At 35.9% G+C, this 21,090-nt stretch overlaps 1 protein-coding gene across 2 annotated transcripts in view; it reads right to left on the bottom strand.

Annotated features, from left to right (window-relative positions):
- The window catches only part of LOC145684674 (uncharacterized), a 35,625-nt gene that overhangs the window by 11,343 nt on the left and 3,192 nt on the right, over positions 1-21,090 (bottom strand). Inside the window, exons 2-4 of one of the 2 annotated variants that reach the window (XM_081757059.1) lie at positions 15,086-15,182; positions 11,839-11,946; positions 4,371-4,424 (exon numbers count right to left, since the gene is read on the bottom strand). In XM_081757059.1, the coding sequence (XP_081613185.1) occupies positions 4,371-4,424; positions 11,839-11,946; positions 15,086-15,161 (238 nt within the window). In that variant the 5' untranslated portion in view covers positions 15,162-15,182. The remainder of the gene's footprint in view (positions 1-4,370; positions 4,425-11,838; positions 11,947-15,085; positions 15,183-21,090) is intronic. The other variant, XM_081757060.1, reaches the window with a different exon arrangement.

The raw sequence follows: 21,090 nt of genomic DNA, 5'->3' as shown, positions 1-21,090 counted from the left end.
ATATTAATGCAATTATTCATTTGTACTTCCCCCATGTACGAAATGAGAAATGTCGTCTTGTTTAGCAAAATAAGCTACCTGGGAACGTTTCTTGTAAGAACTCGGATGACGGTATTGTGGATGAGATTGAAGAAGCTACTTAAGGGAGTTTCTGCTAGGTTGTAATACTGACATTGAAAGCATGTGCGACCGAAGAAAATTTTCTAGGGGGTCTCAAATTCCTGGTTGCTGTATTACGTTTGGTATTTTTTTTATTTGTATTAAGAAAATCTTAAGAAATTTAATACATTTTCGTGAGCCAGGGGCGGATCGGGCCCCACCTGCCCTCCCCTTCGGGCGCCCATGATTGCAAGTAAACGTGATTTTACTTTGTTTCCTGAAATTTCCAACTCTTTTAGAAACAAAGGCCAGTTCCCTCTCAACCTCCAACGCAAAGAAAATAGTGTCGGATGAATCACATATTATACCAGAAACATGTTTTTAATATGTAGAATGTTTTTAAATATTCTTGCTTTTACCATGCTGACTTCAATGAATTTTTCATAAATTGCTTTTTAGTTTTGGCTTCAAGAAAAGTAACTGGACAATAGTATATTTTGGGGACACTCGAATTTTGAGTAAAACAATTTACAATTCCTGTGAAACAGGTGGTTAATAATTGTAGTCTCTTTGTAGTTACGATGTTTTACACACTTTCATCGCTTATTTAATCGTTCTAGATTAAAAATATAAATCATGTATCAAATTTGTGACTTAAAACTGTCGTAATTTCTGTATTGTAGGTATTTTGTCTAAAACGAAATTTTCATATTGCAACATTCTATAAGGGGCGATCAAATAAAACCGGTTCGTTCCATGTATTATTGGTATAGTATGTAGGAGGATATTGTTTGTTTAATAGTGAGTAATGGCTAATGTCCCTGTGTGTTGGGTGTAGGAATGTTGTTGATACGTGTAAATATGGCGTTCAAGATCCCCAATCCGTCCAAACAGGACCAGCGTGCCGTCATCCAGTTTCTGTGTGCCGTAAGTTGTCAACCAAGTGTTCCGGCGTATAAACGACGTGTATAATGATGCATGCGTCTCCAAAACAACAGTGGAGTCCTTGTGTTGCATGACAATGTGCGTCCACACGTTGCAAATCAAATGCAGGATTTATTTCAACGATTCAAGTGGGAAATGTTGCGACACCCGCCCTACAACCCTGACCTTTCACCTTGTGACTTTCACATCTTTGGGACTCTAAAGAAGGCATTGAAAGGTCAGAGATTTCAGTCTGACGCTGAGGTTTAGGAAGCTGTGCGTGATTGGTTTAATAGTCAGCCGTCCAAATTTTACATGGACGCAATTTATAAGTTAGTGACACTGTGGGACAAGTGTCTCAACGCTCATGGTGACTTCTCCTGAACAATAGTTTTACTTCATGCTAACCATAGACACCTCTAGATAGTGCACAAGTTTCCGCTCGAAATAAAATTTATTTCATGAATTATGACAACTGAACGGGTTTCAGTTGATCGCCCCTTATATATAACTGAAATTTTGTCATGTAATTATTTTTCATTGTTATAATAGTGTAAAATATATTTACTCTTTTATTGTAAAAAAAGAACTAGTGAAATAAGTTACAATTATATTGCAATATTATCATTCAATTTTCACCAAAGACTTTGGCGAAAAGACAACGAAAAATGCCAGATCTAAAAAGAATTCGCAAGGATCTAGGGTCATGCTTTTTGGACTTACAAGTAGACCTCACCACTTCGCCGTTGCGTTAGCAAAAGGAAACAACTACTGTCCTAGAGTAGGGTTGAATATAAGATATTGAGAAAAATTTTAGCTGCTAATGAGCACTAGAAATATGGGAAAACGAAATAGAAACATGAATGTGGGAAAGCCATCTATAATATAATTTGATAGTTGCAAGACCGATATTTTTTTGAAATAGATAGAGGAACAATAGTTATGACTTTAACTGTGTAAATCGAGTTAGGAGGAATGTTTTTATGGCATTCCAGATCATGACCGCCATCTTGAAATCCGCCATATTGGATTGACGTCAATTTTTTTAAATGGAAAGAGGGCCATGTGAGATATCAAACAACAATGATTTTTACCACCCAATCTCCTACATTAATTAGTTTGTCCATATCTAGAACGGTTTACGACTTACAGTTCTTTTAATGTTGAAAAAATCGTTGTTTGTAGCAGATAACAGTTAACTATAGTGACAATGAATATAGCTCTAGAGATAGCATTCTTACTGGACAAAATTACGGCAATGCAAGAAATGCAAGTCCTCAGCATTCATAAAACGGTCAAAACAGAATTTGGCAGAGTACCATGAGCACCAAATATAAAATGAAGCGTCACAAATATCACAAAAGTTAATGCCGGAAATATTGGAAGCGTGCTTCTTCGGCACTTCGAACCATTCGATCGGCTCATTTATACTGATTTACAAAATGCTTATTGAATCATTCCTGTGAAGCGAGGAGACTGAAATTGATTGTACACAAGGGAATGCAGAGTGACAATAGTATCTCTGTCATGCAGTTTTGAATGGAAATGTTCGTCCTTTATTGCATAATCACATATAATATGCGAATGTTTTGTATTGTTTAAAAAAAAATACGTTGAAAGGTTGAAATATGCCGGTGGTACCTTTTGGAATTTGTCACACTTCCACTGATTTCCCAGGTGGAGCTATTTTACTCCGCACCTCTTCATTATTAAATAATTCTCAGGTATCCAGCATAAGTGAATTCCTGCTCCCTGTATTCGACCAATAGCAATTCACATATCATTCCGCTTCCACACTAGCTTCTTGATTGTTTATCTCAAGATGTGCCTCCTCTAGAATATCCAGAGTGTATTCCATTTCAAATTCCACTTCTTCATCCGCTAGGAATCTAATTATGTCATCTGCGATTACTCTTTCCTGTTCTGATATATTTGTTTCATTGTGCTTGAACCGTAATGTCTGTACTGGTGCAGGAGGTACATAGCAATGTTTGCCTTATTTAACGCCATGGTGTGTCGTTTTTTAATCTAGAATTGTTGCCTGCACACACTCTCCCTAACACACACACACACGCACGCACCTCAGAGAATTACAGGCTTAATGCAATAAACGAAGTAACTATTTCTCAAACACTTCCAAATTCACGGGTAGAACTCACAGTGAGAATAATATATTTCCTGCACTTGTCTCGTTACAAAGAGCTTGGCGTTGTAGAATGGTACACGATGCCCGTAAGCTTCTACCTTATACCGTAGCTGCTACGACCAGGAATGCCATTGGCAACCAATATTGCTATTCTCTTCATCGTGCTGCCCCAACTGCTTATAGTTTCAGTTTGAATCTACAAACGCACACACGAAGTGGCGAGGTCAGAACCACTTTATGAATGCTGAGGACTTTCATTTCTTGCATTGCCGTAATTTTGTTCTGTAAGAATGCTGTCTCTGGAGCTATGTTCATTGTCACTGTAGTTATCTGTTATCTGCTACAAACAACGAACTTTTCAACATTGAAAGAACTGTAAGTCGTAAACCGTTCTAGATATGGACAAACTAATTAGTGTATGAGATTGGGTGGAAAAAATCATTGTTCTTTGATATCTCACATGACCATCTTTCCGTTTGAAAAAATTGACGTCAATCCAATATGGCGGATTTCAAGATGGCGGTCATGATCTGGAATGCCATAAAAACATCCCTCCTAACTCGATTTACATAGTTAAAGTCATAACTATTGTTCCTCTATCTATTTCGAAAAAATATCGGTGTTGCAACTAACAAATTATATTATAGATGGCTTTCCCACATTCATGTTTCTATTTCGTTTTCCCATATTTCTAGTGCTCATTAGCAGCTATAATTTTTGTCAATATCTTATATTCAACCCTACTCTAGGACAGTAGTTGTTTCCTTTTGCTAACGCAACGGCGAAGTGGTGAGGTCTACTTGTTAGTTTCTGGAAGGTCGTGTAGGTTTTTACGACCAGAAGTGTGCAATATGAGTGTTGTTCTGTATTCTCAAGTGCAATTGCATTGTATGTCTTAATTTCTAATTAAATTTAAGTACATGCGTTTTACAATTTATGCCATAATTATGAATTAACTACCAATAGGACGGAAAAAACTATTCATACACTTTAATTTTCAGTTAAGCAAGACATTTTATATATACTCTAGTTCTAATATCATATCGTTTATGGACCATAACCGGGTTGGTCGCTTGACCAACTCCTATAAGTTAGCAATTGCTGACAATGTGCCGTGTTCTATGCCTCGAGCGAAAGGTTGCATTAAAGGATTATGAATAATAATTCATACGCATGAGCTTAATAAAAACAATAGATGTACCTGGACAAAGAGTCGGGTCACACCAGTTTGTACAGCCCCAATGACGATGGCCAACTATAAAAGGAAAATTTTTATTAGCACACATGGTAAAAACAACTTTCAGTTTCTGAAGTCAACGTCGGAATATTTACTATGATTTTCACGAATTTTGTTGTATGCCATTCTCTTTCTACAGACTCACTATTAATTTCACAATACATACTAAATGGAATTTCCATTAGACTGCAAACATCTGCTATCTCGTTTATTTGAATTGTCATGTATGCTCTTTTGTAAAGTGTTAACAGTATACACGAAATATACAATGTATCAAATTATTATGATAGTTGCAGAGTCAACTTTAATTACGAACGCTTTGTCCATGTACTTTTGTATTGTGTCAAAACACTTCATGATTTTATTTTGTTTTTACGTTCTCTACTAGAGATTAGGCTATATAAGACGAGATTTATAGTTTAAAAAGGAGATTACTGTAATATGTTTGATGCTCTCCCACCTGGAATTGAATTCGGGGCCAATCCACTAAAGACATACACTACTCACTACACAAATGAAGATGACACGACACTTCATGAGGTCAATCAAATCACGGAAAACACCAGATCTACTAGAATCTTCGAACTCCACATGGAGACATACCCGTACAGCATATTCAAACACTCCAAACTCTGATGCAATCAATCAAAAGTGAGCGAATATGACTTTTTTTTTTTTTTTTTTTTTTTTTTTTTTTTTACAAAATTATGAGACCACGGATGTCATAAATGATCATGCGAACGAATCTTGATAGAATATTTGATGCACTTACCAGGTGCACACTTAGAAAATTTTGTTCGATGAGTCCAAAGTTTGGGGGGAGGGACATTACATCTATGTACGATTGATCTTCTTTACTTTTTCAATCAGATGTCCCAAATATATTACACAATTCAGGTCCACTGCTAATTCCCTTCATATAAGACGAGAAAAGCAAAACAACCATATTTTCATTTCATAATCTATCAGCCATTTATTGCTTTAAATCAACTTTGACATTTCGACAGTTTAGTTTTCACCTCCAGATGCTAGTTAACTTTGGTCGATTATGTTCTAACATTCACAAAATTTTGAATCACTGACATTTAAACATGCACAGTGCAATCACTTGGAAACAAAACTGGATGTGTAAAAATGAGTGAATAACGAGTGAAATCAGCTTCCTTGGTTTATTCAAAAGAGGAATATCCTTTCTCCACATACACCTTTGAATGATTCAGTTACTCATGGAGTATGTTATGGATATTCTGGACTGTAACGGTGTTCAAGAGCTATTTGCTAGATGGCGGAAGCTTCGCCAAAAAAGCAACTCTTCAGTGGTGCTTTAAGTGTGAGGAATATAGTCAGAGAGAAACGGGTCTGAGGATTATGTGGGGTCTGGTAATACATACACTTTTTGGGGGGTCAAAAAACTCACGAACAATAACTACGTAGTGTAAAGGGCATTGTCATACAACAGTTTTCAGTAGAGGACACTGATAGATGTGATTCTTTTTGCCAGACATTTCAGTACTTCTATAATAAGCGCTGCTGTTACTATTGACCCACTCAGTACACATTTCTAGTAAACAATTCCTTTATTGTCGTAAATAACAATCAAGAATGTCATGAGTTTTCATTTTGCTTGTGATCTTTTTTGGGGGGGTTGGGATAAATCAAGAGCCTCCCGCAGAGTATTTTACACTTGGTTTCCGGATCGTACTGGAAAACCCATGTTTTATTCTCTGCAATGATATTCTGGAAGAAGTTGAGCTTCATATCAGCACCAAGCATCAGTTCTTGATCACAACGTATTGTTTTCAGGTTCTACACCAATTGAAAACTCTTGATTGTATTTGAACTGGAAATGTTTTATATTTATACTTGCAGAGAAAATGTCATTACATGATTTTTTGGTTTACTGAAAAGTTTCTGTTTGACAATTTTTATTTTGATAAACATTTTAGTTGAGAATTTAAACTGAGTTTTTTGTTTAAATTTATTTTCACAAGAATTTTTGTTTGGTATTTTTTAGTTTAGTACAATTTGCACAATTTTCATTTCAATTTTTCAATTATTTCAATTTTTACTTTAACATTTTCCGCTTACAAAATTTTTGTATACACAGAAATATTTGTTTAAAAAGTATTTTATTGCAAGTTTTTCGTTTCATTGCAACTGTTTAATTACAAGTATTTGTTTTTAAAATTTTAGTTAATTAAAAACTATTTTCTGCAATGTTAGACATTGAATAATGGAACACTGCTCATTTTAGTTAATGATATTAGTGATAATTTTAGTGCTGAACTGACTGTGACAATTGTTAAATCGTTAAGCACAAACAATGAGATAGTGCTATGTAAAATGCTTAATGAACGAATGGTGCTTCTACAAAGAAAGGAACAATGCATGTACCACACAATATCGTTTGCCTATTCCAAACGAAATTGAATCGATTTAAAAGTGTAACACAACGTGTGAAACATGTCATTGAAGTGTGCTGCAAGACAGGTATATTTCTAAAAAGTATTATCTTGAAAAGTGTGTACTGTTATTTTGCATAACTTTTCTGTACCCTATGTGAAACTTGTCGCCATCGGTCATAGATATGTTATTTGTTTATTTGTAATAACGTAGATATTGATTTCCTATCAATAGATATTTCTGTACATCTCAAAAAATTTCAAATGAATTCAGGAATTATACTGTAAAGACGAATTTGAGCAACAAGCACAAAACACACTGTATGAACAATATCCGAATTCTCTGTGCAACATAGATGTATGTAGTTAACAATAGGTAACTAACTAACCAGTAGCGTGACAGTCCTTATTGGCCTGAGCCGCTCAGCAACCAATGTTTATTTGTAAAAAAGAAGAAATAAAAGTTTCAGTTTAGAACAATTATGTTAAATTTTTAATTTATAAACATTTGTCTAAAACGTTCGCTTACAAATTTTTGTTTGCATATTTTTTTTTTTTTAAATATATACACATTTTTGGTTTAAAAATGTTTTAATCATTAAAACATTTTCAATCGATAAGAAATATGTTTGAAAACTTTTACTTGCAACGTTTTGCTGTTACTTATTTTTTCTTTGCATATTTTTTGTTTCGAAATTTTTAGTTTAGCATTTTGCTTACAGTTTTTATTTTCTTGTTAGCATTAAAATAATGTGTGTGTATGTGTGCATCACCTTTACGCATAAAAAGAAGTGACTTACACCGTGTATATCCACAAAATTTAGTATACAGATAGACCATCACCAGATCTAATGATGTGCAAAGTCATTTTTTTTTCACTTTCGGGGAAGGGGTGAAATGTATGCACGGTTCTCGTAGTTATAATAACGTCTTGCGTGTATGCATCTCTCATTACGTCATGGTTGCACGGGTTTATATCAGAGGCGGCTCGTGGCTAAATAAATAGGTGAGGCACAGAGAACCAGGTCGTAGTGTTAGGTGGTGGTGAAACTGGCTCTTCACCACCCCCTACCCCCGTTGCAGGATTTTCACCCCGACTCTCAGACTGCTAGTAATGTAATAAGCATACTATGAAACCAATGATTTGAAAGGGGCATAAAAGTCGACGTTTCCCGCGTTGTAGAGGCGTTATTGACGCAACTGACAATCTTATATCTGTAGAAGAGGAAGTGGCTTTCGTTAATCTATATTTCCTTATATTTTGTTACAAAAATACATTTCTTTTAGGATAATGATCATCGGGTTAGAATCTTTTTTCTTCCCTCAACGTTGAATCACTATTGCTCCTTCCCTTACCTAAAAAAAACTCTATATCCTACACGGAAAATAGATTAAACATGTATACTAAACACACAAAATTAAGTTATGCATTGAATTTCTAATAATACCTGTATAACATAAACTTACCTTACTTGTACAGAAGGTCGATGCGACGATCCTTTCGTGTTGCATATCGTGTGATTACTTCATCATACCAAGACGGTTGTTTCACTAATTTAAACAGCAATTCTTTCTCAATTGAAATGGTTGATAATGCTGAAAGTCTATCTTGGGACATTGTTGTTCTTAGAGTATTTTCTACGCGATTCAGGCAAGAGAAAATTTTTTCAGCAGAAACAGTTGTAACTGGGATAGTCGCAAAGAGAGAAAACAGTTTATATGCTTCAGGAATTATTTCAGACATTCCATCATGAACTATGCGTTTCAATAATGTTGGTAGATGTGTGTTGCGGAAAATATCCCTACTGAATACAATTTCGAGCTCAGTGCGCATACAGGCAATGTTGAAATAGGGTTCATATGTTGAGATCAAGGAAGTCAAAGCATGAGTGGGGAAAATTCGCAGAGTATGCATCAAATTTACTAGAGTCAGCTAACTGAAGAAATTCCAATTTATTTAAATCTGAAATTTTTATGTCTACTTGAGTTTTTATAGTGTCAATTATTTGAAAGAAAATTTGTCTGTATTTGGCGCAGGTAGTTCCTGTTTCACGTTCAATGACTTTAGCCCTTTTCAAAGTAATACCAACTGTAGTTTCTTCTTCGGTACGCCGAATGTACTAACTAAATTTAATATCGTTCCGTAGCACATCAAGAAACTTTACTTCTTGAATATCTGACATTTTTCTCTGAATAATGCTAAACAAAAACTGAGTTTGTGCAAAAATATCTTTAAACACAAGAAGAAGAAAAATGAATTCAAATTCTTTTAGCATCCTTTTGTATTCTTCAGCTTGCCGAATAGTTTTTTCATTCGTTTCTACGGACATAATTTCTGAGAACACTTTCACTAAGTACACTCTTTCGTTTTATAACGGTAGATATAATTTTTACGTTTGAATTTCACCTTACTTCAGTATGGGTTGGATCCGCTTTCCTGCAACGCGTTCTAAAATTGTTGTTCGTTTCGAAGATTTGTGGGAAAAAGCTTGGAATTCCTTGCAGTGTAGAGAAAAACAGTTTTGCTGCATAAATATTTTTACAGCTCTGTTGAAGAATTAAATTCAAACGATGTACAAAGCAGTGGGTGAAAATAGCCTGAGGAGCAAATTCACGCATCCGACTCTAAAGACCATTTATTTCTTCTGATGGAACACTGGCTCCATCGTAAGTCTGTGCAACTAGTTTTTGTCGGAATCTATATTTATCAAGAACATCCACCAACATACTACATATTGCTACAGCAGACTAGTCTTATCCTAGGTCGCGAAATCCTAAAAAAAAAATGTTCCTGAATTTCACCTTCAGTATCCACAAATCGAAGGATCACAGAACATTGAGATCTACAAGCTCTATCAGTTGTTTCGTCGACTTGACATGAAAAAAAAATTTTTTTTAATCCTTTCTGCAATAGCCTCAGTCAGTATCTCGGCTATGCAATCAATCAATTCATTCTGGATTGCTTTTGACAGACTATTAAAATGACCCAGTTTTTCCCAATGAGCTTTTAGTTCTTCGTTACAACTTAGCATTAACTCAAAAATTTCTTTAAAATTTCCCAGGTTCAAAGTGTCATGCGATTCAGAATGCTCACAAAACGATAGTTCCTGTTTACATAAGACACACGTCAAATCAATCAATTTCTTAAAAATTTCTCTGTTTTTTTTTTTTTTTTTTTTTTTGTGACATTCTTGTTAAATTCTAATTTTCTTTGCTTTCCATGCTCATTTATCTGTTCTAATATGGTTGCAGCTTGTTTGGTGATTTGTTTTAAACCGATAAAATTATTGATGTGCTCTTTCGATTTAGAATGTTTTTCTAAGCTCCAAGCCAAGTTCTTTAAATCAAACTAGCCTTCAGAACACCATACATTTTTCTTCTCAGTTAAAAGCAAGCACGGCCATCAAAACAATCTACCAACTACAATACTACCGCATAGCCACTTGAATGTCATACCAAGATTTCTTAAAAGTTCTAGCCTTCTTACCATCTACCTGCACCTTCAGTATCCACAAATCGAAGGATCACAGAACATTGAGATCTACAAGCTCTATCAGTTGTTTCGTCGACTTGACATGAAAAAAAAATTTTTTTTAATCCTTTCTGCAATAGCCTCAGTCAGTATCTCGGCTATGCAATCAATCAATTCATTCTGGATTGCTTTTGACAGACTATTAAAATGACCCAGTTTTTCCCAATGAGCTTTAAATCAGGAGTAGGGGGTCCCTTGTTAAGAATAGCCCGTTGAGCCACTTCACTTCGCGTAGAAATGGTATGTTTAACAACGAAACGATCGCATCACAAGAGCCAATGTCTTCCATCATGTACACATTAATTCAGCACAAGATCAACGTTTTAAACACTGTCCCAAACTCACAACAAATACTCTACACGCACAATGTCACCCGAAAACAACTCACAGTCCCAAAATCACGAAAAACAACACACGCGTAAATTTGTACAAACGCACAATACCACTCGCTTGAAAACAAGATAAAACACGCAGAAAACCACGATGTTACACCCGCTATCCGTCGATGTTCGCGCTCCTACTACAAAAATACGTTTCACAGTATTGCCATAATTGTTATACTTTTTTTTTTTTTTTTTGCTTTTGCCATCAACATTTTTAGCGTGTTTGCTAGAAATTAAGTATAAACTACTATATATTTTGAAACCAGGTATTAAAAATTTCCTTTAAAGGAAATATACTTCCTCAGTAAAACGTTCTAAAATTTGAACTGTTGTTCATATGAAGGAATAGCAAATGTAATTGATTACTTCTTTATAATCAAGCTTACGTTTAAATTTATTTAATTTGCTACACTGGATGCCCTTATCTGGGGAACAACGGAGAATATGACAAGTGTCCCTCTCTGGTTCAAGCATGCGCAGTGCGTGTGGGCGGCACGTTTTCAACTGAACATTGTAGTAATTCCTAACCCAAGTTTATTGCCCTTAGGTTACCCCTCTCCCCTGTCAGACTGCAAGAGGGTTGTTTTCGTTGCAACTGCTTCGCTGCTGAGGACGCCCAATCTGTTTCAGGTCGCAATACAGGATTAGAATTTTTAAAACTAAAATTATCATGCCATAGAATATAAATTTTCGCTTTTGACTTTAATTTTTTTAAAATTCTGTAATATTTTACAAACATTTTCTGCACTTGAGTAAATGAATTTTAAGAAGTCTGTTTTCTGTTATACATTAAATAATTTGAAATAAGTATTATTTCAAAAATACATAGTAATGTTGACTTAATTTGGAATTATTGTTAAAAGTTCATTTACTTTTACACAAAAATATAGGTGAGGCCAGGCCTCACCTGCCTCACCTGACGAACCGCTAATGGTTTAATAGGCAATAAATTCCAGGAAATGGAATAAGGATTTCGGCTCCGTTAAGGATCTCACAAATTGGTTCGTTAACATTAACAACCCTAGTTCAAATATTTTTCATAAACTTATTTTCGCCCTGCGGAGCATGGGCATTCCAGCTAATAAGAAATAAATAACTCTAACAAGACTCCTTACTTCGACTGTGTTCAATATCTTCACATTCCACCATAGTGCCGTTTGAAATACAGCTACACTGTTTAAAACCTTCGATCCACGAGGTATTGGGTTCACATATACTTGATCCTTTACAAAGCAAACATTCAATTAGAGCCAGAATAAGTATATAAACATAGGCGCAACTAAACTACAACACTGAAAATCTTAATTGTTAAAATTTTTTTAGGAAGATGGATTAACCTATAAACTACGGATATTTCATTTTCGAAATACGCTGTTTCTTGTCTTAACTACGGATATTTCGATTTCGAAATAGTACTACAATAAATTTGTGACACTGGGAATCCTGTTTTAGTCCTGCGTCAGAGATCTCTGAATGCTGCTAAGACGACATAGTAGGACTGAAGAAACAAATCAGCCAGAAATACTTCACCACTGTTAGCCCACACAAGCTCCCCTCCCCCTTTTTTTGCTTTCTTTGCCACCCGTCTGAAGTTTTGTTTGGCAGGTCATAAATTATTTTTGTTGTCACATGGAAAATGCCTGTGTTAGACTTGTTAATTCCTTGTTACTCTACGGAAAGATCTTTCTCATGTTACTGGTGGGACAAAGGACCATGTGTGTGTGTGTGAAAATTTTTACCTGAGATCAGGTTCTTTTGCGGTAATCTGGGGCATTGTGGGAATTCTTGATAACATTTCTCCCGCCTTTACTGTTCAAGATAGAAGCTTGAAATTTGGCACACACATTTATTCTACCGAGTAGTATTTATCAGATTTTTTGAGGTATCTACGTTCACACAGGGCCGTTCCAGAGGGACCCAAAGTGTAAAAAAAAGGTTTTCCCCCGAAATTTTCCCTTTGACCTCACTTTTTCCCTTTCTTCGTATATACTATGGGCATGTAAGTGGTACCATTTGAAAAACTAGACATTCGTGAACAGAAAACTTTTTTGTTTCATGTGTCTTCGATAAATAGTAGTGAAGAAACTGACGTCTTTGTAAACCCTTACGAAAACGCTTTAAATGGCGTCGTAAAAGTGGGGCTGCGACATTTCAATCCCTCAGTAGTTTAAAGGTTAAATCAGATATACAGAGTCCGCAAGAGAAATATATACACTCTTTGCCATCCTGTATCAGGATACTGGCATTGAAAGAGCCTGTGAAACACACATAAGGTGTCTGGGCCACAACAAGCGATTTTGATGAAACTTGGTAGACTAATAGGACACCTTGCAAAAGTAATTCTACTAGCAGAAATTTTTCGAAAAAGTTGTAGTTTCTGAGATACAGTCGATTCATTGAAGATGACATTTGTTGTGATATCTCGAGAACGGCTCCACCGAAAACAAGCAAACTTTGCAAGCCATAGTAGATACATGATAGCTTTAAAACGAAATCAAAACGGATTGTCTGCACCTGCGCAGAACTGCGCATAATGCGCAAAATATTGTGCGCATGCGCATGTCTCAAAAACGTTAAGACTGCGATATATTTTTCTCTTGCTTAGTTTGAACTACATAACGAGTATAACATAATGTAAGAAAAAAGCTAGACTCAAAGGTGAGCGTTTTCAAGTAACTGAGGTGAAAAGATGTTGGGGTGGTCTGCCCCGGACACCCGCCTCTAGTTACGGTAACCTGTCTGGCTTCTCAGTCATAAATTTCCATTACAACTGTGTAGAAGTCATATAGTTGACATTAATAGTCGCCATATTCGGGGTGTAGTGATATCAAGTACTGTAATCATCAATGTTACACAACAGTAATAGTTTAAATCAGGCCTATGGTCGCGGTCTATTGGAACATATCAGTGTGATGCAGGCATCCTTGCATGAAAGAAACATGCCAAAATCATAGGCCATAGGGTTACCTATATATAGTTAGTGTTGCCACGAGACGAGCCCTTTTTATGTCTTGTCTCGTCTCGACAACGAGCAAACACTTCGAGACGAGACCTGTCTATTATATACGAGACGAGACACGAGACAGTGTGGTAAGGAGACGAGATGCGACAGCCCCAATATTCCGTCTCGTCTCGTAGCAATACTACCCAGTTGTATAAAGCAAAGGCTAACGTAAGAAATCCGCGACGGTAGATACGAAGGCTTGTTCGGGTCTCGATTAGCATATAGTCGGTTTTCTCTTCATTTTATCACGAGTTTTGTCTCGTAATGTACTACGAGACGACATGACACCAGGCACAGGCTTCGAGACAAAGACACGAGACGACACCAGCCTCCCTTGTTTGCGACGAGACTGTTTCACGCGACGGAATGAGACAACCCCAAACGTTTCGTCTCATGGCCACACAAACTATATATAGGTAAGCCTATGCCCTATGATTTTGGCACTTTTCTTTGAAGCAAGATGCCTGCATGACACTGATGTGTTCCAATAAACCGCGACCATAGGCCTGATAGTGTATGCTTTCGCTCTCTTAATACCGTGTTACTGTTGTGTAACATTGATGACTTACAGTCTAACGTTAACTATATGACTTCTACACAGGTGTAATGGAAATGTATGACTGAGGAGCCAGACAGAGTGCCGTAACTAGAGGCGGGTGCTCTTCTAGCACGTCTTTCGCACCATACTGTTGTAGGCTATTCCATTTGAACATCTAACTTTAGCTTCAATGCGGTCAATCAATATACATCTGCCCTCGCGAACCAGATTCTCCACCCATCAGTGATTTCTGCCACAATTTCCACTGAGCACTTAACTTTTGGTTCGCCATTTTACTTTAAATGTTCTGTGTTGAATTTCAGAGTCAGTTGTACACTGCTTTCCGAAAAGAACCCTTTTCTTCTTACACGGATTTCTTTGGGAGAAAGAGCTTGAGAACAGAAAACACACTACTGCTCGCTACTTCTCCCACGTACTTCTTCGATCATGGTAACTGTTTTTCCTGTCACACCCTAAATGGTCGAAGATGCGCTCAAAGCCTCAACTTGTGAAATTTTAAAACTGCTCTTTTCTATTTAATGTTTTCCACGTCAGGTTATAACCTATTTAATGACTTTCCACTTAAGTACTCTTCTTCTTTCTCAATGTTTAATTTTCTAATTAACACAGGAAGAGCTACTAGATTATTTTAATTAATTTAATTAATATTCATAACTTGTTTTGTGTGCTTTTAATTACACTGCATAGATCGATATTTTAAGAAGTAATTATGAATTAAATTATTTCTTTTTACACTTAACTATACTTTTGTTATTTGTGTTAGAAGCTATCTAGGTAGAATAAGCATAAACTCACTTGCCTGAAACTAAAAGTAGACTTCCAGGTGAATACATTAGTACAATCAAGTGAAATAAACATATTTGTTTCGTTGTCATTATGGCAATCCTTGCAGCACACTGAAAATGCAATATGACAGGAAACATGAGTTGTCTGTTAAGTATAACGATATTTCTTTCTTCTTTACATAACACAAGTCACTTGAAGTGGATGTACTTGTCTTGTCTACAACTCTAAATTTCTTATGCTTTAATTAATCCTTGGTTAGGATGGAATTTAACGTTCTATTTTGCACCGAGGCTATGAGAAGAAATATAAAATGAAAAAATGAAATGCAATGAAATAATTCAGTTTTACGTCCCACGTTAATGACATATAGGTTAAAGGAGACTATGACAATGAGAATGATGAAGTGATGGAATGATGAAAGTAGAAGGGAACGGGAAAACACCGAGAAAAACTCACGTACACGATGGTTGTGCACCACAAAGTCTACTTCGTGCGAGCTGGGATCGAACCAGGGACCTCATCTATCAGAGGCTATTTGTCCCCGTCGCGATAAGGCTAATAGCCGTTAAAAGCTGTACAACACACAACAAAAGTTCTGAAAAGGTTTAAATCAAATATCAGGTTGTCTAAAAACAAGTACTGAGCGTATAGAGATCGCGATTGAAAATATATTTGTTATTCAATGAGAAAAAGCGGAAAGGTTATTACTCACCGCAAAGATATGTAGCAGAATTTTCTTCTACATGCAACAGGTAGCGCTTTCGGAAGCTGCTACTTCATCAACCTGTGGTAGACTTTAAAAAGGATTTAAAAAAAAAAAAAAAAAGATTCCCGTAAGTTTTAATGTTTAACAGAAGATTTGGTTTTTTACATGTCCTAACTTTTTAACCATTTTTAACCATCCTTCATGTCTTTTTATTCTTTTTGAAGTCTACCACAGGCTGATGAAAGAAGTAACAGCTTCCGAAAGCGCTACCTGTTGCATGTAGAAGTAAATTCTGCTACATATTTTTTGCGGTGAGTAATAGCCTTTTCGCTTTTTCTCATTGAATATAATCACCGCTCGCAATAGTGTGATATATTTGTTATTATTTGAAAACAACATTATCAAACCACATCAGGGGCGGATCCAGGACCGACTTCTGGGGGGGCGGTGGGTTGTCATACTGCTACTTTCAAGGGTTTTGAACTTTGGGATGGGTTTTATTTATATGTATAAAATAAGAAAGTTTCCTCTTCTGGGGGGGGGGCGATCGCCCCGATCGCCCCCCCTGGATCCGCCCCTGAACCACATGCGCACCATTTTGTTTGAGGGTCTTCTGTCATTTGTCCGGCAACATCAGGATCCCATCGCTATTGAATTTCTGGAGTTTCAGGACAACAAATTGTCGCACGGGTTTTCACAGACCTCCTTTGAAACTAATTTAACACCATTCAAAGGATTATTCTTAAACCAGAACAAATCATAGTCTGACGGCGCCATATATGCTATCCGGCATTATTAGTAGTGATGTCAAGAATATTGTTCCGGAAAATTTTCCGTTCTAAACAAATATCAGTGGTCAAGTAACATTTCCCCATTAACCATAAATTTAATTGAATTCTTGTATAGGAATGTTGAAAAATAAAAGATTGTTCAAAGAATCTGAAAATTTTCATGAGTCAGAAAATTTTCAATAATGTAGGAACCAGTGAAAATCTGTCGTATACGGAAAGATAGAAAAACTTTTAAGAGTCGGAAAATTTTCATAAGTTTGAAGCAAAAAGTAAAACAATTTTTTATGAATCGGAAAGTTTTATTGCTCTATATAAACAAGTGAAAGGAATTTTCATGGATAGGAAAATTTTCATTGCGTTGTATAAACAAGTAGAAAAACGTTTCATGAGCCGGACAATTTTGAATATTATGTATAGTTATGTTAGGTCGAAAATTTTCAACTATCTTTAACTGCACATTGAGCTATAAAATTGAATTCCTGTAGAGGAAAGACAGCAACAAATTATAAATTTCCAAATAGCTTTCGGGAACCGGAAAATTTTCTATTTCGAGTTGGGAAAAATTTACATAGTCTTTCTTTCACTCTCTCTCTCTCTCTCTATGTGTGTGTCTACGTATGTGTGTGTGTGTGTTGTAAAGTGCAGGGAACGCAAATCAAGTTCATAGAGTACACATATCCCATCTCATTGTTTAAAATGTAACAAGAAAGCAGAAAGATACCTTTGTGAATTTATCAATTATTTCAAAAACAGAAAATTCCTCTATTTCTTCACATATAGTTCTGCCTGTTTAATGAAATAACTACATAAAAGGAAGATTATTTTTGTAACAGAAAATAAGAAGAAATGCTTTGATTTTATTGTGTTTAACACTTGTAAATTATAAGTTCAATACAGCTGGTACTAAATAAGTATGATTTAAATATCCGAAACAATGCAGAATGTGTCTTACGTCATGAAATGGAGCTTTCTTTGTCCAAAGATAACCTAGGCGCCGCGGCGATTATCGCAGATAATAGTCATACGCTCGCACTACGTAGAAAAATAAACAGAAACGAGGCAATCTGATAAGTTTCCGTTGTGTTTTGGATTTTCTGAAATGAAGAACCGTTACATTTTCAGTTCATGAAATTTTACTTCAGATAATATTTATTACAAATAAATTTTACGATGTAGGAATAAGTGGAGTATGTTTTTATGAATTGGAAAATTTTCTGGAAAATTTTCATAATTGATTATCAGCATGGTAATATGGCATCCTTTCTGTTGAAGAGTTCCGACCGTTTCTTTCGAATTGGTAGGTGCATTTGCTTTAATTGTCAACAATACAGGTTCGAAACTATTGTTCTTCCCCGTGGCAGCAGCTCGTATTGCACAATGCCTTTTCAATCCCACCAAAGTCACAGCATGATCTTCCTGGGCGTTAGAGTGGACTTTCCTACAGACTGTGGAATTTCTCCTTTTTCGGCCACGATCGTTTTTGCATATTATTGTCATAGATTATCCATTTTTCTACTATATTGACCAACCGCTTCAGAAATGGGCCGAGTTCGTTACGTTCCAGTACAGTTTCGGGGCTAGAAATATGATCGGGTAAATCTTTTTGACTCATTATTTCGAATCAAATCTATTCTTTTCATTTTACGGTGTGATTTCCCGAAATATAAGAAAATACGGAACTTAATTCACGTGTAAATAATTGTATGTGTAGAAATGAACACGATGTATACTCTGTTATAGAATCACGCCTAGGAAGTTCGTCTTATGTACTAATGACACCTTCACTTACATAACGAATTAACTCATTATGGAAAGTTGGCATATACATATTTCTCACTTTCTAAATTCTGAAATTTGTTCTAGAATTTTTTGAAGTCGGACTCGGAAAGGTTTTCAGACTGCATGTGGCCTCACGTCACGTCCACCAGCATTTAGGTTATCTACCTCAGCAAAAATCCTCAAGTACGAGGGGGGACCCAAAAGAAACCGGATTGAAAGAGCGCTGCCGTTCCTAGGCGTAGTAGAGAGTTTTCCTGCTAGATGGGTCTAATAGAGACCTTCCCAAATCAGTTGGCCAAGTGGCGTCTGCGTAGGAGGTTAACGTTTGAACGTATTATTGTTTTTCTCAACTGTTCTCGTTTACCGCCTGCGAAATCGTTATGGCAGATTCACAGGAACAAGGAGTGGTGCTACTACTTGGAAAATCGGAAACGAAAACTTACCAAATGCTTGAACGGGCTTTCAAGAAGGATACTATGAACCGCACACAATTTTTTGAGTGGTTTGGGTGCTTTAAATGTGGTGAGATGAGTGTTGAAGATCATGCTCGTTCTGAGTGCTCTTCATAATTTCGAAACGACGAAAACATCGAACAAATCTGCCCCAAAATCAGCGAGGATCGTCGTTTCATGATCGATGATATTTCAAAACAGGCACGAATGAGTTGGAGCTCGTGCCAGCGTGAGGTTTTGCAAATGAGACATGTTGCCGCTAAGTTTGTTTATCGCCTGCTCACACAGGATCAAATCATTTGTCTGAATTTGAGCCAGGACTTCAAAAATCAGATTGAAGGTGATCCCAACTTTTTGACCAACATGATTACATTTTCCGAGAATTAAACAAAATCTAAAAGGAAAATGTTTTGATAGTGTAGAGGCTGTAAAAAGAACTTCACAGAGCGCATTGGACGATATAAAAGTTCCAGAGTTCCAGAGGTGCTTCAAACAGTGGAAAAGAAGATGGGAGAAATGAATCGTATTTAATGGAGAGTACTTTGAAAAAGACTGAAAAAATTTTGTAAAAAAAATGTAATATTTTTTAGAACGAAAGTCCGGTTTCTTTTGGGTCCTCCCTCGCAAAATCTTAGGTAATTTTAAAGATGATATCCAGTGCTATTGCTATTCAGAAAATAAACAACGCAAGATCTATGTTTGTCAACATCATGGATATGACTTAAGTTCAATATTCTGCATTTAACAGACTTAGTTTTAAAGCATAACCGAAATAGACTGAAATCTTTCACAAGGAAACAGTATTCCTTGTAGTTTATTACCGCCAATACAGTGGTTGATCGGTATGATTTTCAAAAGACCAATAAAGGAATACTAGCCCATCATTATTTTGTCTCTGCAATACTATCTCAGAACTGGAGCTGAACGATAATCTATAGCATGGAAACGGAATACTTATTATTATTAGGATTCATCAGACATGTGCTAGAGAAGTCTGTGCTAGGCAATGCCCAGTGCATAAGACAATTCACTAACACAAATTCAGATTCCAAATAAGTACTCGCGCCCTTTTTCAACACTAGTACTCGCGCGGGGTCCAGTAGACCCCCAAATTGATATTTGTTTTATTACAATAAAAATATTTTTTTAATAATTAAGACAATGTAGCGTAACTCTAGACATGTTTTTAAAAGTATTTGCTGCAATCAGATTTTTTGAACTCGTTTTGAGACATTTTTTAATATTTTTTCATCAGGACTTCTAGCTAGCAAGACAAAAGTTACCTGGTTGGGGGTCTGTGAACACCCCGCGCGAGTACTTAAGGGTTAAAACTCTTTTTAGTTTAACTTATTTCATTGTTGTTCCACTCGCTAAATACCCTAAATATGAACCTTGAATTAGTGTCTCAGAAATCAATAATAATAATAATTTCAATTATTTGATTTCTTTTAAAATGTATATAAATTTATTAATACATATAACTAGTTTCGTTATACTCAGAAAGAAAAACTATTTTTGAAACTTGAAACAAAGTGTGGAATGGAATAAAAATAAAGTGTGTTTTCATACGATTTCAAGAATTAAAGAGATTATGTCCATTTCAAATGAAGCTTGTTTCCTGTGCCCTCATAATTTCTGCTCCATACACAGAAAGAAAGTGACAATTATTAAATTGTTCAGCTGCACTGTTTCTTGTAGGCATGCAACATGAGACCCCCTGGAGCAGATCAACTTCCCTGTATCATATCGGATATGAAGTAAATTAAGCTGATATTATACGTCACTCTTATGCGTCACCAGAAAGTTTGAAAGATGGTAACTGGAGAAAAATGCGTGTTTTTCTCCATAATATACTGTATTACAACTTCCGTTCTACAGTTTGTTTAACATCTTTGTATAATTGAAGGGTTTAGGGCAAGATAATATTATACCATGTTTGGATAATTTCGAGATAAATGAGAATTAAGGAATTAAGTTTCTAAGAAATTCCATAAATAAGTTTCACATTTTTCTCGGAAAACGATATTATAAGAACATGTCTTCCACAATTCGGATTGAGTATAGCCCGCTCCTCCCAGTGATTTTTAACGAATCATAGTGATTCTAACGATTCATATAAGTTCATAATGAATCGGAATAACATGCTATAAAGATTTAAGATGTAAATCTTGTGATGAGGAGGCTTCAGTATAAGTAGTAGTAGTAGTAGCTATAGTAGCAGTGGTAGTTAGTAGCAATAGTAATAATAGTACTAGTAGTAGTAGTAGGAAGGGGTTAGAAGCCCCGCAGG

The sequence above is a fragment of the Thermobia domestica genome, chromosome 5 (assembly GCF_964235325.1).
Source record: "Thermobia domestica chromosome 5, izTheDome1.hap1.1, whole genome shotgun sequence".
Taxonomy (NCBI): domain Eukaryota; kingdom Metazoa; phylum Arthropoda; class Insecta; order Zygentoma; family Lepismatidae; genus Thermobia; species Thermobia domestica.
Note: the sequence above shows the minus strand (reverse complement) of the source record. Positions and strands in the feature narration are given on the sequence as shown.